The sequence below is a fragment of the Chaetura pelagica genome, unplaced genomic scaffold (assembly GCF_000747805.2).
Source record: "Chaetura pelagica isolate M959 unplaced genomic scaffold, ChaPel_1.0 scaffold16, whole genome shotgun sequence".
In the NCBI taxonomy this organism is placed as follows: Eukaryota; Metazoa; Chordata; class Aves; order Apodiformes; family Apodidae; genus Chaetura; species Chaetura pelagica.
Genome location: NW_009953721.1, coordinates 958992 through 979117, shown reverse-complemented (window position 1 = coordinate 979117; position 20126 = coordinate 958992). Strand labels below are relative to the sequence as shown.

Here is a 20126-nt window from a genome sequence, read left to right as displayed (position 1 = left end):
CAAGTTCCGTTCCTATCAGAATCAGTCCTTAAAAAAAACGCTTTCCTTTTTTTTGTTGTTTTGTTTTTGTTTTGTTTTGCTTTGTTCAGTTTTAACTTTGATAAAGAAGACATAGGAGACTTTGCCAACTATAAAATCTAGTCATGTTACACAGCGTTGAAATCCTTACACAAAAAAAAGGGTTTCTACTCATTTGGTGACAACACATTATGACCCTCTAAATGACCTGTTGGTGGTAGTAAGATTTAGGGATGCAACTGAAGTGATACACAGCTTCTTAGAAAGAATAGTAGTAATTAAGGGTGAATGTTTTCAAAAACAAGTCCCTATTCTTCCCTGTCAGACATGTAGGAGACCCACTTAAATGCTCTTCAGACCTCAGGAGAACCCTAGGGAAAAATAATGACTTGATTATTTCTGAAAGTGTTTTTCCGTTTTGAGCACAATGCGGTACTGGTCTTGAAATGCTATAGGGTGATGCAGGAACATACCTGTTTGCCCACAGTTAGCATAGCACAATTCCACAAGGAATATTTCTAATCAAACTTGTTTGGGTCACTTTTTTTAATACACAAGTTATGTTACAGTATGTACCAACATTTGTATGACAGCTCTGTGTGAATGAAAGGCTGTCCTTCTTGCCATGCACAACATCATCTTAGGAAAGCTTTCTCGGTATGTAAAGATGATGAGTCTAGCTGTTTTAATGTTACACCTTTCTTTCATACAAGCATGTGTCTTAAGTGCTGATCTTTGTTAGTGACGATTATTAGCAATTAGCAGTGTGTTACTTTCAGGAAAAAGGCTTTGGGGCCATTTTTGTGCAGCTCAGAGTCAATAAACTCTGAGATGCTCATAATAGCCTTTCTTCTCATTGAAGCCTTCGACTTGCCCTAACTTAATCAGAGAAGAGGAAGAAAAGAATAATGTGAACAATAGGAGCCATGGAGTTTGACTTAGGCCTAATGTGAGAAGGCTGTAAAAGCTGTCAGGGAGCTTGACTGATTGGCTCTCAGGCTTCAGTCCTTAGTGCAAAGCAATAATGTTCCTGCCTCTTGTGAGAGGGCTGCATGTGCCACCTGGGGTCACAGCTTATCAGCCTCGGGGCCAGCGTTTCAGATGAGGCCAAAGTGCAGTCAATAATTTATACAGAAATTTGTGTGGAGATGTAGGAGTAAAGCAAACTTAATCTTGATATTGTTTGTCTGACGAAGGAAAGAATTAAGTAGTCTGAAAGTCTAGCCTCTTTTTTTTTTTTTTTTTTTTTTTCCCTTTTAATGACATGGGAAAATAGTTCCCTAATGCTGAAATATGTGTTTCTGTCATCATTTTGGGTGTACTTTAATGAGGGAGGGCATGCTTACAATGATCCTTTGAGGGATATTTCATTGTCAAAAGAAATGCAAGGATTTTCAACTGATTACATTAGAATTCCTAGAACCCTAAGATTTTATTTATGTATTATGCAACACTGGTCTGTCCTCAGTGTCTAAAGAGTTTTGTTTCTTAACCTGTGAAGGTCGAAGTTTGATCAGCTCTAGTGCATGAGAAAGCCAAAAGAAGTTGTAGTAGTGGTGTATGTAACAGCAGGTCAGGGAAATCTAGCCAGTTATTAATAAGTGAAGAAACTGGAACTGCCTGCACAAAGGACACTTACAGGAAAATTGTTCAAGCAGTCACTGGCAAGAGAAGGGAAACCTAGGAGAAACCGTACTGATCGCTAGTAGGAAATCAGTTTTCTGGTAGCTTTTCTTTGCATTGAATTGGTATTGGTGAACAGCTGGAATAAGCCAGCTGGGTAACTAGATGTTTTACTAGTTTACCCACTGAGGAGGTAATTTAAAACAGGAAAGAAAAAGAACTGCTATGCAGAGCTTGGACACCTACTGAAGTTGGTTTGTTGAGAAGTAGCTCACTTTTGTTCTGTCCCAGCAAAATTACTACATTGCTTCAGTAGATACTAACAAAAGCCCTTCTACCTTTCTTCTGCTCAGTGAGAACACTATTAGACATAGCTTGTTAGGCTTGTTTACAAAACAGAGCAGTAAGTGTGTTACTGAAATATTTGTAACTGTTCCGGGCATCTTCTTGCCCTCTAAAACAAGGTAACTTCATAACAGGAAAGACAGCAATGCCTACTATTTTTTAAGGAAAATAACTAGTTTGTGATATAGCGACTGTAAAAATTATATGGTATTAAGGCTTGGCAATGCCTACTATTTGTCTTGTGGTTTTCCAACCTGGAAGGTGGAGTTTCAGGCATATTTTTGTTTTTGATCTGTTGACTATACCCACAAAAGACTTTACAATAAGGTTACTCCAAAACCTAAACAGAAGCAATTAAAGGAAGAAGAGCCAAAGATGGGTATGATTCTTGATCTGCTTCTCCTAGTCAGAAGAAAAAGTAGAATGAGGGGCCTCACCATACTGTACTTAATTGATTCCTTTTAGGTGCATCAGTAAGAAAGAGGTACCATAGACAGAACTACTAATTGACAGTTGCAATGTTCTCTGCAATTAATGAAACTCTAATGTACATCCCATGCTTGGCTATACACCACTTTCAGTTTTATGTATTTTATTCTGGAGTTTCATGGTAGGGTACTACTGTATTAAGATTGTAATAAGAGTTTACCTCCACCAACATAAAATATGTGTCCCTGTAAGTCCCACAAACCGAATGAATAAAGAGGTACTTGTCACCCATTAGCTGTAGTAAGAAATGCCAAATGTGGGTTTTCACCACCTCCCGTTTGGCTTGGATGTGTCTATCTCAGGTGCAGTTCAGTAGATTTCAGTGTTTTCTGCCACTGCTTTAAATTGCTATTTTAAATTCCAGTGAGTGGAATAATAGAGAAGTTGCCATGTCCAGTAACTGCAGTAGGCCTTTGTAAAGAATGGCTTGTTAGGAGGCTTTGTGATTTACTGAGACTACGGCTGGCTGCCAGCAGAGCTACAGGAATGTGTTCTCTCTTGGGCCTGGTAGCTAGACATGAAAAGGATCCAAAGCTGGCACAAAAGCAAATAAATGCTTTGACTTTAAATAAAGGATCATAATTTATAAGAGGCTCTGCTTCTCAATCCCAATGAGGTACATGGATCAGCAGCAGTTCTTTGAGGTTGAGCAGAATTGTCTGCCTGGCTCAACTGCAATTCTGGTATCTGCAGTCTGCAGATTTGGAAGCATTTGCATGGTTTGGGCTCAGAATTGTTTCTTTATCCTTGCTGTTTCTTTTCCACAAATTATCTCTTCTCTCTCACACTCCTTTATGTTTCATTAGCTGCTTTGCTGTTTGATAAATAATTGTACCACTGTTTGCACCTGGCAGCTCTTTATAATGATGTAGAGCACTGGGGAACTAACCACCATAGACATCTGAAGGTTTATAGGTGCATTTTGTCATCTGTTATTTGTTCAGTTTTACTTTCCAAGTGAATTGTTCCTACAGTAGCAGAGTTCAGTGCTTGTACACAGACTTCAGACTTGCCACCTTAGACTTCCAGAGGGCAAACTTTGACCTGCTCAGAAGACTGATTGACAAAGTCCCTTGGGAAGCTGCCTTGAAGGATAAAGGGAGTCCCAAGAAGGCTGGACATACTTCAAGAAAGTTTTAAAGGCACAGGAGCAGGCTGTCCCCATGTGCTGAAAAAACAGTAAGTGGGGTAGGAGACCAGCCTGGCTAAGTAGGGACCTTTGGCTGGACCTTAGGAACAAAAGGAGAGTCTGTGACCTTTGGAAGAGGGGACAGGTCACTCATGAAGTCTATAAAGATGAAGTGAACCTGTGCGGAGTGAAAATTAGGAGAGCCAAAGCACACTGGAAGGTAAGGACGGAGAGCAGAACAAACCCCCCACCATCCAGGAGAAAGTAGTCAATGATCTGCTTCAGCACCTAGACACTCACAAGTCTATGGAACCAGATGGGATTCACCCAAGACCACAGAGGGAGCAGGCGGGGAAGCTCGTTAAGGCTCTCTCCATCATTTATCAATAATCCTGATCAACACGGGGAGTCCCAGATGACTGGAGGCTGGATAATGTGACTCCCATCTAGAAAAAGGGCTGGAAGGAGAATCTGAGGAACTGCAGGGCTGTCAGCCTGACCCTGGTACCAGGAAAGATCACGGAGAGGCTCATCTTGAGTGAGCTCACAAGGTAATTGCAGGGCAGCTAGGGGATCAGGACCAGCCAGCATGGGTTTATGAAAGGGAAGTCAAATCTAGTTGGCAGCTGGTCATCAGTGGTGTCCCTCAGGGCTCAGTTTTGGGGCCAGTCTTGTTCAAGATCTTTATCAATGATCTGGATGAGGGGATTGAGTGCACTCTCAGTAAGCTTACAGATGACACCGAATTGGGTGGAAGTGTTGATCTCCTTGAGGGTAGAAAGACTCTACAGAGGGACCTGGACAGGCCAGATTGAGGGGCCCAGGCCAATTGTATGAGATTCAATAAGGCCAAGTGCTGAGTCCTGCAATTTGGTCACAACAATGCCAGGCAATGCTACCAGCTTGGGGCAGAGTGGATGGAAAGCTGCCCAGCAGAAAAAGACCTGAGGGTCCTGGTTGACAGCCAGATGAACATGAGCCAGCAGTGTGTCCAGGTGCCCAAGAAAGCCAACAGCATCCTGGTCTGTATCAGGATTAGCGTGGCCAGCAGGAGTAGAAAAGTGGTCATGGCCTTGTATTTGGCACTGGTGAGGCCGCAGCTCAAGTACTGTGTTATTTCCTGGGGCTCTCACTATAAGAAGAACTTTGAGGTGCTGGAGCATGTCCAGAGGAGAGAACCAAGCTGGTGAAGGGTCTAAAGAACAAGTCATATGAGGAGTAGCTAGGGGAACTGGGGTTGTTTAGGTTGGAGAAGAGGAGACTGAGGTGAGACCTCATTGCCCTACCTGAAAGGAGGTTGTAAGGAGGTGAGTGTTGGCTTCTTCTCCCAAGTAAATAATGATAGGAACAGAGGAAATGGCCTGAAATCACAATAGAGGAGGTTTAGTTTGGATATTAGGAAGAATTTCTATACTGAAGAAATGGTCAGGCACTGGAATAGGCTGCCCAAGGAGGTGGCTGAGTCACCACCCCTGGATGTGTCTAAGGGTGGTTTGGATGTGGTGTTAGTGGATCTGGTTTAGGGGAGAACTTTGCAGAGTAGGGATGATGGTTGGACTCGGTGATCCCAAGAGTCTTTTCCAGCCTGAATAGTTCTATGATTTTATGATTCAACTGAGATGTCCTAATACTCACCTTAGGAAGAAAAACAAAAATATATGAGCTCCTTCAGAGTTTGTTAGTTGCTGTGGGCTTTTTTTTTTTTTTTTTTCCCTGTGGTTGTGGTTTTTCTTAATAGATGCACACACAGAAATTTATCCCAGCTTCCCTATTTCTGCAGCTGTTTCTCAAGTCTGCTGATGAACAATATTTTTGTAGTCTGGTGTCAGAGATGCAGAATAGAAATGAGGCAGATAATTATTAAAGGAACTCCTGAATGCTTGTCAGGGTGAGAAAAAAATGGCTTTGCTTTTCCCTTTTTGGTCTTACTTCTCATGTTTACACAACAGTACTTCTCCCTGCAATCCAGCCTTGTTTTGCTTTGCTATTTACTTGCTTTTAAGAGTGAAAGAGTTTGGGAGAGAAACCAAAGAGATCCTGCAATTAATATAAACTGCAGGAAGAGAGTGTGACAGATGAATTCAAAGCCCTATGTTCTGTTGCTTATCTCAAATGACATATGGTCCTATCGTACAAGCAAAGGCAGTGCATTATGAGGCTTCTCCTGTAGTAGAAGGCAAAAGAGTGTCTATGTGTTCTACAGGACAGCAACACAGGAGCTGAAATAACACTGCTTGAGAAAAGAGTGGGAAATTCAGGGGTTTATAGAATAGCATTTCCTTCTTTTAAAATTTAGACCATGTGACATTTCTCACTGCCAGGCTATGTGATCACAGTTATGATAACTGAAGTGAAAGAGGAAAGAAATCTGCTAGAAGCAAAATACTTTATTTCTGAAACAGATATTAAATGATTTTCAACTTGCATTTTTTGTGTCAGCTGAAATAAAGTAAGACTGCAGTTTTATTCTCAAGCTTTGGTAAAACAGTTAAGTGTTTCAGTTACTCTGGCCAAAGAAAAGCTAAGTTTGTGCAGAAACATATCTTTAGTTGTACTCCAGATGTAAGAAATGCATCTTTAGTTTATAATAACATTAATTGCACATTGATTGTCCTTTAAACACCACAAACATGTGGTCTGACATTCAAGAGGTGTAACAGCAATTTATGAAAAAGTTTTCCTAGTCTTGCCAAAATCCAATTTGATAATTTTGCTTTGATATAAATATGACAGCAAAAAATTATGCTGTTCACTGTAGCTTCATAGTTTGCAAAATCATCATTCTGCGTGGCTTGTATTTTAGCAGAACTGTTCAATTGTGGATAATGTACAAGGCATTTGGGACCTAATCTGATGTACTTCCTGGGGTATTGCCCAGTTTTCATAGAGACTTTTACTGCTCTTTTAATGAGTATAAAGTTTAGCTTTGTACTTGATTAGGACCATTTGCTTTTCTTTCAGCTCTCGATTTGCATTTAGATCTTACTTAATTGTTATTTGTTAGGCAAACTGTCTTTAGAAGAAACATACACTGAAAAATTATAGAGGCATAATTTGTATAATTGATAAGGGACATAAGCTGTTTGATTATATGCTGTTATGTTTTCCAGATCCAAAGTGCCTTTAGCATTTCAGGCATAACTGTCCAGAGGCACTACCATTGCAGTTCACCCTCAGCAAAAAGTCTTCTTAACCTGCAGTTTTGTTTTATACTAAAGCTAGGAAAGGATACTAGGGTGGCAATAAAAATCAAATAAAGAAAAAGAAAAGAAGCCAGAGCTTCTTTTAGCTGACCATTCAACTGAATATTGACCAACTGTCTTCATGAGAAAGAAATAGGTGGTGGTGAATAAGCTAGAGTCTAGTTTTCCAAGAAGCTCAATGATTTTCTCAAATCAATAGAGCTCATCAGGCTTCAGAGCAAAGGCTGTAGGAGACGTGACAGAGATGGAAGTGGCTATGTGTTCTTTTGTGTATTAAGCACATGGGCTTATGGGGAAACAGGCCTTCTCCTATTACTTTAGGGTTTATTCTTCTATATGCTCTGGGATAAAATTCTAGATTAAGAAAATATATTACAGTTATTACTATTAGGTGGAATAAAAAGGTTTTCTCATTGATGGCCTAACTCTATGGCTTCAAAGGGTACACCTTACTGTATAATTGCCGCTTCTTTTCTGAATGCAAGTGGAAGTATGTAATGCAAGTCCAGGGAATATGTTTAGTGTGTACAAAATTAAAAGTATAACAACTTTTTTCAAGCTAGAGTGGTGGTTGCTATTCTAAATGTATTGTACTGATGACTTCATCATGAAGGTGGGAAGAAGGTGCATGCCATTTGAATAAATTATCCAAGAAATTTAGTTTGACATTTCTCAGAACTTACTGGAAATCACATAGATATGAACTAAGTTTGTTATGCTGTTGAAGAACCTGCTGTAGTTTATGTGGCTAGAGTAATGTTAACATGCTTTAGCCATCAGCAGGGCAACATTAACTAAAATAACATGTTTTATCCTTTCACTGTTTAACCTTGAAGCTTACTGTGTTTTCATAATGCACTAAATTAACATCACAACTATGCATCTCAAATGTTTATGGCTGTACCAGCAGTACTTCATTATGCATCTTTTCCTTAATGCTATTCAGTCTTCTCTGCTTCATTGCTGTACAGTATTTGTTCAGATAAAGTACAGTGTCCAGGATGATTAATTGCAGATCTCTTCTCCAGAGGATTTGATTACAAGAGGTGACTAAAGTGAGTTCAAACATTCAGCACAGCAGCAGGGCTCCTAAAAAACAAACAAACAAACCAACCCCAAACAAAACCAAACCAAAACAAAACAAACCCCAACAACAAACACACAAAAAAAGAACCCCCAAAAAACTTCTCCAACATAAAAAAAACCCCTACTTGCATTTCCAAGCCACCTGACAGTCATTACATTCTCAGGCTTGCTGATGTTGGTGTCTGTTACATGTGCACCTGCAGTAGATGTAGTTAAGTTCTGGTGCCATACTAGACAGAGAGTGTGATTAAAGTAGTAAATAAATTGTATGTCTACCAGATCAGTATTCAGTATAGAAGACTTGACATTATACATACAATGTTTACTGTTAATTTTAGATTACTTTCTTGATGGAAGCAATCAGGGAGAAAGCTATTTGCATTGCAACTCTAATATAAACATTCTGTGTGTTTTATGCCTGGATGAATTGCAGGCATATATGTGCCTGTGGGATTGATGATGAAGTGGTGGATGTTGTGAGGCAAATGAGTTATACTGCTCTTACTAAATCAATGGCAATGAAAAAGCTTGAGATCATCCTAAGGTTATAGATTTTAATATTGCAGCTTTTTGAACTTTGTATACTTTAGTTATTGTTAGAACAGTGATGTCAAATAGATATATATGGGATTAAAAAATTCACAGTGCCAAATGCAGAATAAAATATGTCTCATTCATGGTGGCAGTGCATTCACTGATGACACAGACAGCGTGGTTTGGCTACTCCAGACATGTCTGTATTGTTAGTATCTGGCAAGGCTTCAACAAGAATTTGTAGCATTAGGCTTTTTAAGAAGTAATCTTACAAAAAAATATACAAAGAATAGTATACTTTGGTAGATCTTCCTCTGGCATCAGCAAAAGTAATTTTAAAATGTTCCTCAGAATAGTAAAGGCAGTAGGCAGAGCTGTTAACTGAGTAAGAATTTTGAATAAGTAGGATTGCACTAATGTTTAAACGTAAGTCATTTATGTGATTTTTTAAACAGAGGTGCCTTCTGGTGACTGAAAAGGAAACAAATTTTTCCTAGTTTTGGAAGATCGTTGTAATATTCTTCAAAACATCAGTTGTGGAAGTATTCAGAAATACATTGTGTAGGTCTGCTTTCTCTACAATTTTGTAGATACTTTTGGCCAGATTGTCTGGTAAGAACAGAGGGAACAGCTTATTTTACAGCAATTAAAATGTACCTATTCACCCATTCAGATAACTTGTCTTTTCAGTTTTCTGGGAAAATAATTAACTTGAACTAAAACAGAAATTTGTGCCAGTTGCTGTGATCTGAACACGAAAGCAGCCTATGTTGTAAACATTAAGTCGGATTTCCAGTCTGATTTAGTAATGTCTACTTATGCTGGAATTTGAATGTGTTTGTTTTCTAAAGCCAGTATTTTAAAAAGCTAGGACCTGCATGTAATATATTAATGTGATAATTTTAACTCCTAACCATATTATCTAATTTTCAAAGTTTTGAATACAAAGGATAAAAATCCTTTGCTTATACTTGTTGCAGAAAAGAGAGTCAAGAAAACAAAAACATTAGTATGTGATTTAGACTAGATCCTTCATTCTTTTTTTTTTAGAGGAAGGACCATCTGCAAGAGCATATTGTGTTAGATTTGAGTCAATTCTTACAAGCTTGATGTGAAAAGTTATGTAGTTTGCAAATTGAATGATGAAGCAAATTAAATCCTTATTTTGGGATAAGATTTTCTGTATTACACTCAGATCTTATGAACTGGTCTCAGGTAATAGGTGAAAGTCTTGAGCTGACACTCTTACTTGGTCTAAATATATTCATTATCATTTGATCAAGCCTCCTGGGATTAGGTATTTGGTGAGGTTTCCTGAATTGGAATCTTAAATGAGTTCCAGTACCTTCAGATACACTGCATTACAAGCCTATGATTTTTTCATTCTTCACTAATAAACTTTAGATAGTTTAACCTCTTGGGTGTTGGGTTTTTTTTTTGTTTTTTTTTTTTTTGTTTGTTTTCTTTTTGGTTGGTTGGTTGGTTTGGGTTTTTTTTTTGCTTTTTTTTAAGGTGAAAACACATTTCTGTATTGAGACTGTATGAATCCTGTGGGTTTCTCCCCCATGCCTTCACATTTTCACTCTTGTTCAGGCAATGCTAAATAAATGATTGTTACCTAACGCATTGTCTAATGGAATGGGAATTCTTATTACAGGGACTTCTTATGATTTACAAGGCCTCAGTGAGTTTTGATCCTCCTGTATGTGATATGTTACTTAACTTGGTAAGATGGAGATATTGTGCAGAGAACTATGCCCCAGCAGAGTGCTCAAGGCATAGTTGGAACAACCTAGAGAAGGTTTAGTGTACCTGTGACCACATGCCCAGTGTACTCAGGTGCAATACTCAGAAATGAGCTGAAGGCTGCCATAGTACTGTGTGTACAGCCTCTGAGACAGCACAGGGAAGTCCCAGCAGAGCCTCTTATTTTGAGCTGGAACTCTGTGCCAGGACAAGTATTTTGGCTCAAAGAAACCTGTAACAGTACACTGGCTTTAGAAAGAATAATCCTTTCTCTTCAGTATATACATATAGTATATAGTGTGGACTATTTACTCATCTCCGTTCCAGTTGTCCAGTGCTGTGGTCTAATAAGCTTCCAGTTGCATGTTTCCTCAGGGGTCAGTCCTGCCTGCCATGTTACTTATATTGTCTTGACCCATTTCTGTGGTAATCTTAGAAGATTAAATGAGCTACCTTTACTGCCAGTTCTGTGGAGTCTTACCTGTGGCTGAGTAATGTGCTGGTCATTAGGGAAGGGAAATGTATTCCTTGCCATAGTTGTTCTAACACAGCATGGAGATTAATCTTCCCTCCTACTTACATACCAGAGCCTTTGCTAACGCTAACAAACTTAATGAGATGCTAAATGTAACTGACTTAAAGGGAGGAACTTATTTGTGTTTGCCTTTGAAGTATTGACTTTCTTACACTGGAAGGTCATTTGAAGACCTTCGAAGAATTACTGAAATATGTATTGATTTCAGGGGGTTTTGTTACCATAACTACTCAGTGCCCTCTTTTCTATTAAAAGGCAACAGATGATCCCTAGATCTGTTATATAAATTAATAAATAAAGTGCATGGAGAGACAGGCAAGGTATTTAAGGAATACACCTTGATTTAAATAAACAAACAAACAAACCAAACAAAAAAACCCCAACCAACAACAAAAACTAACCAAACATTGAAATCTAAGAATTACGTTTTAACAAAAGGATAAAGGTGAACTACCTGGGGAAAAATGAAGGGCGTAGTTAATTCTCCTGTACTGCTCCATGGCAAGTGGGAAAGCCCTCACTGCTTTGTACATTTAGGAGATTGGACAAAGGCTGCTAAATGGACAGCAGGCAGGAGTTGTGCTGCTGCAGGGAGATAGGGTGCATGATGGAATAGGATGTAGTGATGGAAAATAACCATGATTTTCACTCCGAGCATAATGCAGTCACACCTAAGGAGCTACAAAAGTGGAGGGAAAGCCTCTAGGTCACCAGAGAAACATCTTTTAAATCTCTCTTTTCTAGCATGCAAGTGCCAGGTGGGAACATAGGATGCTTGTTACGAGAAATCCAGTTTCCACTGACAAGTCTTTCCTCTGTGGATCTACTGGCGTGTTCCGCACTTCACGTCTGATGTCCATACGTGTCCGCGGCAGGAGGCGGCTGCAGGGCGCGGGTGCTGCAGCGGCCCTGCCCCGGGCTCCGCGCTCCTTCTCGTTCGCAGGGGGCAAGAGTAAAACGTGTTTCTTTTCTCTCGGCTGCCAAGTTTGCGTAGGTCATAAAAATACGGCATAGCAATTTCACCCTAGTCTTTGCAGGTATTCAGGGCCTGGCTCTGACCCTGACTGGAAGAACCGTTTATCTTTCATCCTTCAGACTAGTTCTCCCCATTGCACGACGTTCTAGTCACCTTATCATAATGGCTACTTAAAACCATATGGGGAATAATTTCAAATCTGCTACAGAGAATTTTCAAGGAAATCCCTTCTTCCCTGGTACCTCCACTAACAACACTGCAAATACTTCCCTGCTGTTAAAAGGCCCCTTAGGAAATAAGTAGCTGGTTGCATGTTTACTTTACCGTGGTGCGGCAGAGGGGGATTGTTTTAGTGCAAAATTAGAAATTGCGCTGGTAAGACAAAGCAAAAAGATGGCTGTAAACGTTCTGGCACTGTGCCATCATTATATCCGTTACAGAAACGCTACAGCCAGAACAAGGGAAATGTAGAGGAAAAACGAGTCACAAGGCTGGCAGCTGTGATTTAGTATCCTCACGCCTCTCATAAATTGGAAACATTTTGCATCATGCCTTTCTTTGCTAGGTAAAATGTATTTTTATTTCAGTGTGTGTTCTGATGAGAAGAGAGAGCTGGTTCAATAATACTACCTTGTGTTCATCTGCGTAACTTAATGAAATAAAGGAGTCATCATCCTGACTAGTCCATAAACACAATGATAAATTATGTGAAGAAGTGTTTGAGGGCAACCTGAAAACATTTGAATGACACTACATTTTTTTAGTGTTACTTAAGACATCCCTACCATGCATATGTTTTACAGGGATAATTTAAATAAACCAAAGTCTGCTTTAAGTGGGCAGATACATTTACATTTAATAAAATCCATAAATGGAAAAGCAATCCAATTGTAGTGTATTTTTCAAAGGATCTGGGTTTCTATGTTTCTATATTGTGATTCCTCTTTTCTTTAATGTGTGGTTGCAATTTAGTATCTCACGTTCCACAGAACAAAAGGCAAGGCAAATAATACACAATTCCATCTACAGCTGCTGAACAAAATTTGCAGTTCATATGTATGTGTATTGTTGTGCGTTTGGATAAATGTGCTTTCAAATAAATAGAAGCATCATTATCATATTGTCCAAAGCAAATTCTTCTCAGTTACCTACTGATTTAGACACTGTAACTGGTGCTTAGTTTATGCTGGCTGGCTGCCAAGCAAAAGCAATTATGTGCTATAATAGCAAAATTAAGAGGTGAATGTTGCTGTTTTACAGCAGGACATGGCAAAACCCATTTCCTTCTGTCAGCTGTATCTTGACAACACACACAGTCACACAGGCACACACACTGCCTCTTACACTGACGCACATGCACACACATACTCTTGTTCTTTGTTGTTTGCTGTCTTTCTTGTGGGATTTAGCTTGAGGTCACTCAAGCCAGGAAAGAGGAAGAGTTTAGACCACAGTGTTGGAAAGCAAATGAGAATAAAGCTCTCACTTTGTGGGGAAGGAGCGAAAAAATGAAAAAAAAGAGCATAACAAGAGGCCTACTCCAATTATTGTTCTGACTGTGATAATACTTTGTTTTTCTGTTACTGGCAGGTGTCCTAGTGGTAAATGTTACATGGAGGAATAAGACTTATGTGGGAACACTGCTGGACTGCACAAAGCATGACTGGGCCCCTCCTAGGTAGGCAATCATTCAGTCTGTTTTTATCCTGCTGTATTTTCACCACCAATCTCTGTCAAGAGGCTGTACAGAGATTAATAAAAAGCAACTGGTTGTAATTGAAAACATGCACCAGTGAAATTAATAACTCTCTGTTCCCCACTGATGTGTGGGGTGGGAGTTTTTATTTCTTTTTTGTTTGTGTTTTTGAAAGGGAAGGGGAAATACATAAGATTCAGTCAGATGGCAAATTAAAAATGTGTTTCTGTAAGTTTGGATTTTTTTTCTCACTATTGATCTGATTAGATGGTCTTCTACTTAAAATTTTTGTCCTTTTTTAATGACTCTCCCTTTGAGACATTCTCATTTGGAAGAAGGATGTCTTTCTTTTAACATATATGAAAGTTCTGCTATGGGAACTGGTGTTATTTTGGTATTTATTCAGTTCACAGGTCCTTCTGATGAGATCTCTTGTTTATATAGGTTTTGTGAATCACCAACAAGTGACCTGGAAATGCGTGGAGGACGGGGCAGGGGAAAGCGGGCAAGGTCAGCTGCAGCTGCAGCTGTACCTGGGAATGATGCAAGTTTTGCAGAGTCCAGAGGACTTCAGAATAAGAATCGAGGTGGTGCCAATGGGAAGGGGAGGAGGGGCAGCCTTAACTCAAGTGGGCGCAGGACCCCCCCAAACTGTGCCATGGATGAAGTTAAAGCCAGCCCCTCATCCACAAACAAGAGGAAGACTAAGCCTCAAATGGAGCTAGATTTGAACTCCGGTTCAGAGGACAATAAATCTGGTAAACGTGTTCGTACAAACTCTAGAAGCACTCCTACCACCCCACAGGGAAAACTTGAGTCTACTTTTTTGGACCAAGGCTGCTCTTCTCCAGTGCTGATTGATTGTCCTCACCCCAACTGCAACAAAAAGTACAAGCACATTAATGGACTACGATATCATCAGGCTCATGCACATTTAGACCCAGAAAACAAACTGGAGTTTGAGCCTGACAGTGAAGACAAAATTTCAGACTGTGAGGAAGCACTGAGTAATGTAGCACTTGAATGCAGTGAGCCAAGCACAAATTTGCCAGGCTTTGATCCACTGAAAGCACCGTCATCTCCTTCCTCCATCACTACCCCAGGAACCCCTAAGGGAAAAAGGGAACTGACAAATAATGGCCCTGGTTCAGTTATCAGTTCCAAAACTGGCAAGAATTCTGGCAAAAGGAAGGGTCTGAACAGTGAATTGAACAGCCTTCCAGTAATTTCTAATATGGCAACCACACTGGATAATTGCTCTGTTGCAGACTGCAGTTTGCAAACCGAAATGCCAAAATTGGAGGCTGAAGGGTTAATTGACAAGAAGAGTTTGGGTGATAAAGGCAAGAAATCGAACAATTGCAAAGTGGATAAAAACCTTTCCAAACTGAAAACAGCTAGGCCCATTGCCCCAGCGCCAGCACCGACTCCTCCTCAATTAATAGCTATACCTACTACAGCCTTTACAACCACCACTACAGGGACAATACCGGGACTGCCCTCTCTAACAACTACTATTGTTCAGGCTACACCAAAGAGCCCTCCGCTAAAACCTATTCAACCAAAGCCCACAATTATGGGAGAGCCAAGCACTGTAAACCCAGCTCTCACATCACTCAAAGACAAAAAGAAAAAGGAGAAGCGAAAGCTGAAGGACAAAGAAAGCAAAGAGACGGGAAGCCCGAAGATGGATTCTAAGCTGGGAAAGCTGGAGGATTCAAAAGGGTCTGGGAAAGACTTACCTGGACATTTTTTAAAGGACCATCTCAACAAGAATGAAGTGCTAGCTAATGGACTATCTGAGTCTCAAGAGAGCAGGATGGCAAGTATTAAGGCTGAAGCTGATAAGGTTTACACATTCACAGACAATGCACCCAGCCCTTCCATAGGGAGTGCCTCCAGGATGGAATGCAGCACTTTGGTGAATGGACAATCTGCCATGGCGCCACTGCACGTGTTGACACAAAACGGTGCAGATAGCACAGCTACTAAAACCAACAGCCCTGCTTACTCAGATATTTCTGATGCAGCTGATGATGGTGGCTCTGACAGCAGGTCAGAGGGCATGAGGTCAAAGGCCAGCTCTCCGTCAGATATTATTTCTAATAAGGACAGTGTTGTAAAAGGACATTCTTCAACCACAGCACAATCGGCTCAAGCGAAAGAGTCCCATTCTCCCTATTACCATGGCTACGATCCTTATTATTCCCCAAGCTATATGCACTCTGGACAGGTCAGTGCCCCAGCAGCTGGGAACAGCAGTACCCCACAGGGGCTGAAGATCAAAAAAGAGGCTGAGGAAGAGGCTGAAAAGAAAGAGAAGCTAGAACTATCAGATGCCAAGAAAAGTGAAAGCACTTCCTCTAATTTGCAGCCACAACACCAGTCAGTAATAACTCAAAGACACCCTGCACTTGCTCAGTCACTTTATTATGGACAGTATGCCTATGGGCTCTATATGGACCAAAAGTCCTTAATGGCCTCTAACCCAGCTTACAGGCAGCAGTATGAAAAATACTATGAGGACCAGAGACTAGCAGAACAGAAAATGGCACAAACTGGGAGGGAATGTGAAAGGAAAAATGACCCCCCCTTGAAGGATATTGGAAAGGATGACAACAAGCAGAAGAATATTCCATCTGCCACTATTTCAAAGGCCCCTTCAACTCCGGAGTCCAGCAAAAATAACACTAAAGTAACGTCATCAGTCTCTAACAAAGGTGAGGAAACAAGCAAATCACAGATCCTTTCCAATCACCAGCAGCAGCTTCAGTCTGACAGTTTCAAAGCCAAACAAATGGAAAACCACCAGGTCATAAAGGAGGCTGTGGAGATGAAATCTGTTATGGACTCCATGAAGCAAGCAGGAGGAGATCCAACCACAAGATTTAAACAGGTGAGACCACGGGAAATGAAACAAAAGTGTCTTGATTTATCATTGAGTCATGTGAAATTTTGTCACTGATTGTGCTGTGGTTTTCTACCTTCACATCCAAACAAGCTCTGCCATGCTTTTTTCATGCTGGATAGTACTGTAGTCTGTGAATACACTGATAGACCTTTCAGTTGAGCTATTTGAAAAGGAAAAAAAATAATCTAGCAATGCAGTGACAGAGCCCAGGTTTAAGATCTGAATAGACTATTTTAAATTACATGCATGAATAAAATAGAATTAGATGTCTCTTTTAGATGTAAATTCTAAGCAATGTGCTTAGTTCAAAAATGAAAAATTTCAAGCAAAATAAGCAGCTTTCGTTGGGAGAAGACATAGAGCAGATTTTAAACATGGTTTGAAGTGTTTCTTTTTTGTTAAATGACAGTTGGCATTTACTAAAGATGGGTGAGCTGGGTCTTTGAAGAGTTGGCTTGAAGCTCAGCTCTTTATCTTAACCCAAGGTGACCTTTTTGAAGAAGTTAAGTTACCCTTCTCTCCTCAACCAGCCTCAAGCCCCTACAGACTTGCACAATGGATGAAATCCTCTTTCCACTGACGTCCATGGTAGTTTTGCCATTGACTTCAGTGGAATCAGAATTTCATCCAGTGGCTTCGTACTGACCTTCTTAGTTGTCAGATTGCCTTCAGTCAAGGCAATGCAGCTGTCTCTGTGCTCTGAACTGGAGCCTCAACGCTTGATGCTTTCATGTTCTGGTATACAGTACATTTCAGACTTCACCCTTATATGCTGTCTTTCAAGATGCAGCGGGGTCAGGTTCATGGGATTTAGGGAGCTCTAAAGTGGCATGGTACAGCCCCGAACAGGACAAGATTTCTGCTGACATGAGTATTTGAACCAGACTCTTCAAGCATCTAGTTCTGTGCTTGTGTTTATGTCGCATGTGCCATAAATGTGTATCAACTGGAGACAATGTTTATAGTTAGCTCTTGCAGATCCTTTATTACAAAGAAAAAAAGTCTTCCTGTTACTGCCTAGTACTGATTTGATGTAGCCTTGTGAAAACCTCACGTACCTAATTCTATAATGTGTTTATAAACTGGTCTATATAATATATTATGCGAAAGTGTTATTATGATATCCTGTACATGTTCTTTAAACAATGTGGTTCTGATCCTATAATTACTTATTCATACGTAATTTTACAAACCTGAAATAAGACTGTCAGCTGACAAAGTCTGCCTTAATGTCTGTTTTCCACTGATTCTTGAATGTTTGTAATACCAAAGGCAGCATGAGCATCTTTCCAGCTAGATGAGTTTTTCAGGTTAATTGTCCCAGATAATCTAGGTGCTAATATGCTCTGGCATATCATTAGCCAGCTTTAATTTTGTGGTTCACAGATATTTTTTGCTCTCTTGTGGGAAAATCTCTGTGGGCTTTAATTAAAATGTTTTATGAATAGTGTGGTCTCAGAACTTTAATACAATGCATATGTATTTCATGATTAAACGAGTTAAAGGCATGAAGAAGGATATAAGATGAAGCAATTGAATTAAATTTTGATAATAGTCTCTTTTTACTTCATGGGAATATTAGTTTGACTTTGAGCTCAAGGCACTCTGTAGCAAGCAAACCTCTCCTCTATGTTATACAGATATGTTATTAAAACAGCTGTTAAAAATACATTAACTGGTATGGGAAATATCAATAACAGCCTTATTAAACATCTTAAGTTTAGAACTTTTTTTTTTTCCCTGCACATTAGGATCCAGATTCACGAACATGGCATCATTATGTGTATCAGCCAAAATATCTTGATCAGCAAAAATCAGAAGAACTCGATCGTGAGAAAAAGTTAAAAGAAGACAGCCCTAGAAAAACACCTAACAAGGAAAGTTCCCTGCCTAACCTTCCTGTCTCATTAGCAAGCATTAAAGAGGAGCCTAAAGAGGTCAAGCGTTCTGATTCTCAATCAGTGGATGAGAGCAAGATAAAAAATGATGATCGAAAGACTCCTGTAAATTGGAAGGACTCTCGGGGTGCTAGAGTAGCAGTTTCCTCACCAATGAGTCAGCATCAGTCATATATCCAGTACTTGCATGCTTATCCTTATCCACAGATGTACGATCCCAACCATCCAGCCTATCGCGCAGTCTCTCCTGTCCTAATGCACAGCTATCCTGGTATGTATTCTGAAACTTGCCTTGCACATTAGTTAAAATTTACACTCTCCAAGTGCAGTAAAGTCTGCATTTTAGTATTTCTGTTAGTAGCTAGGATAAATTAGAAACTTCATGGGTGACATTTGTTTTGCTTGTGCTTCCACTAGGGAAAGTTCTGTAGATGAAACTGATTTAATACAAGATGTTCCTTTTATGAACTGTCACAGTTCCCAGCTACAGTTTTCTCAACCCTTGACAGTCAGCTATTGCTGTTAGACTGACAGATAGTTTATTGCCTATAAAAATATTCTAAGCAGTTACTGCCAGAGCCATTATAGTTACTATTCCTTTTACTTAAAGAGGACCCATAAATGTCTGAAATGGCTATCAGTTCAACCCTCTTTATAACCTCCATTCATCAGAGTAAATTAGGTGAAGAAACTGAAGAGCAAAGATGCCATTTGGTAGTCACGTGATTGATTTTTGAGTTATCCGCTGTCCTGGCATCCCCTCCCAACTTGATATAGCCAAAATTTAAAAACAGTAACTTGATATGATATTTATTGTTTACCTGCAGGGGCCTATCTCTCTCCAGGATTTCATTATCCAGTTTATGGGAAGATGTCAGGGAGAGAAGAGGCGGAGAAAGTCAATACCAGCCCGAGCATCAATGCAAAATCAACCACTGAGTCCAAAGCACTGGATTTGCTCCAGCAGCATGCCAGCCAGTATCACAGCAAGTCTCCTGTTGTAAGGCTTCATCTGTTGTTACTGAAGAGTGGTACATATGGGGAGGGGTAGAGAACATAATTTTAAGATTCACACAATATGGCATCAAGCTCAAAATGCATGATTCTTCTTTATAGTTCTGCTTAAAATAAAAGCAATTTATAGTCAGGATGCTTCCATGGCATAAACAGGAAGCGACACAGATAACACAGTTCTGTGCTCAAAGTCTTCCTATCTTAAATGAATGAACTAAAATAGAAACATAGTTCATAGTTCATCTTGGTGCACAGTTTATTGCATTTAAATAGAAAGCTTCTCTTTGGAAACAGTGAAATGAAAAGTTGGATGTGGGATTTGGTAATATCCCCTCCCTATATTTGCCAAGAAGCCATATCTTTCATATAGCAGATTACTAGCCCTAGTTCCTGAACATTTCCACGTGGGAGCAAATACTGTTATTTTACTTTCAGGTAAGTTGGTGCTAGTGAGCTAATTGGTTGTTAATTGTGAGCAAGTCACTGAGTGTGATTTTAATTTTAAAAGGGCTTTCTTGATATTCAAGCAGGCTTGATCCCCAGAGTGCATTAAAAAAGGGTAAGGATTCATTTACATCATCTTTCAGCAGTTCATCTAGGTTGTTCAGGCATTGGCAAGTCACCCAAACTAGAAGTCATCATGATGGCTTCAAGCTGTATTATGTTGCCTCAAAATCTCTGTGCCTTGCTAAGTATCCCACTAGCCAGATACACAAGCTTTAGGTTAGAATCAAGTGCAAATAATTCAGTAGAGAAAATTCCTCCTCAGAAAAAATAAGCATCATAATTCAAATAGTTGTTGCCAGGTAATGGCAAGTTTGGTTTTGTTGTCCCTTCTAAAATTCTCACATTACTTTTGACTCATTCTCTGTTGCTAGCCTGTGGAAAAATCAGCAGCTGAGCGTGAGCGAGAAGCAGAGAGG

The 20126-nt window shown here is 39.8% G+C and overlaps 1 protein-coding gene across 1 annotated transcript in view; it reads left to right on the top strand.

The window, feature by feature from the left end:
• Positions 1–20126, top strand: part of ZNF608 (zinc finger protein 608) — an 80348-nt gene that overhangs the window by 58734 nt on the left and 1488 nt on the right. The window contains exons 3-7 of the mRNA XM_010000482.1: positions 13275–13362; positions 13825–16276; positions 18043–18460; positions 19017–19189; positions 20082–20125. Of these exons, the coding sequence (XP_009998784.1) occupies positions 13275–13362; positions 13825–16276; positions 18043–18460; positions 19017–19189; positions 20082–20125 (3175 nt within the window). The remainder of the gene's footprint in view (positions 1–13274; positions 13363–13824; positions 16277–18042; positions 18461–19016; positions 19190–20081; position 20126) is intronic.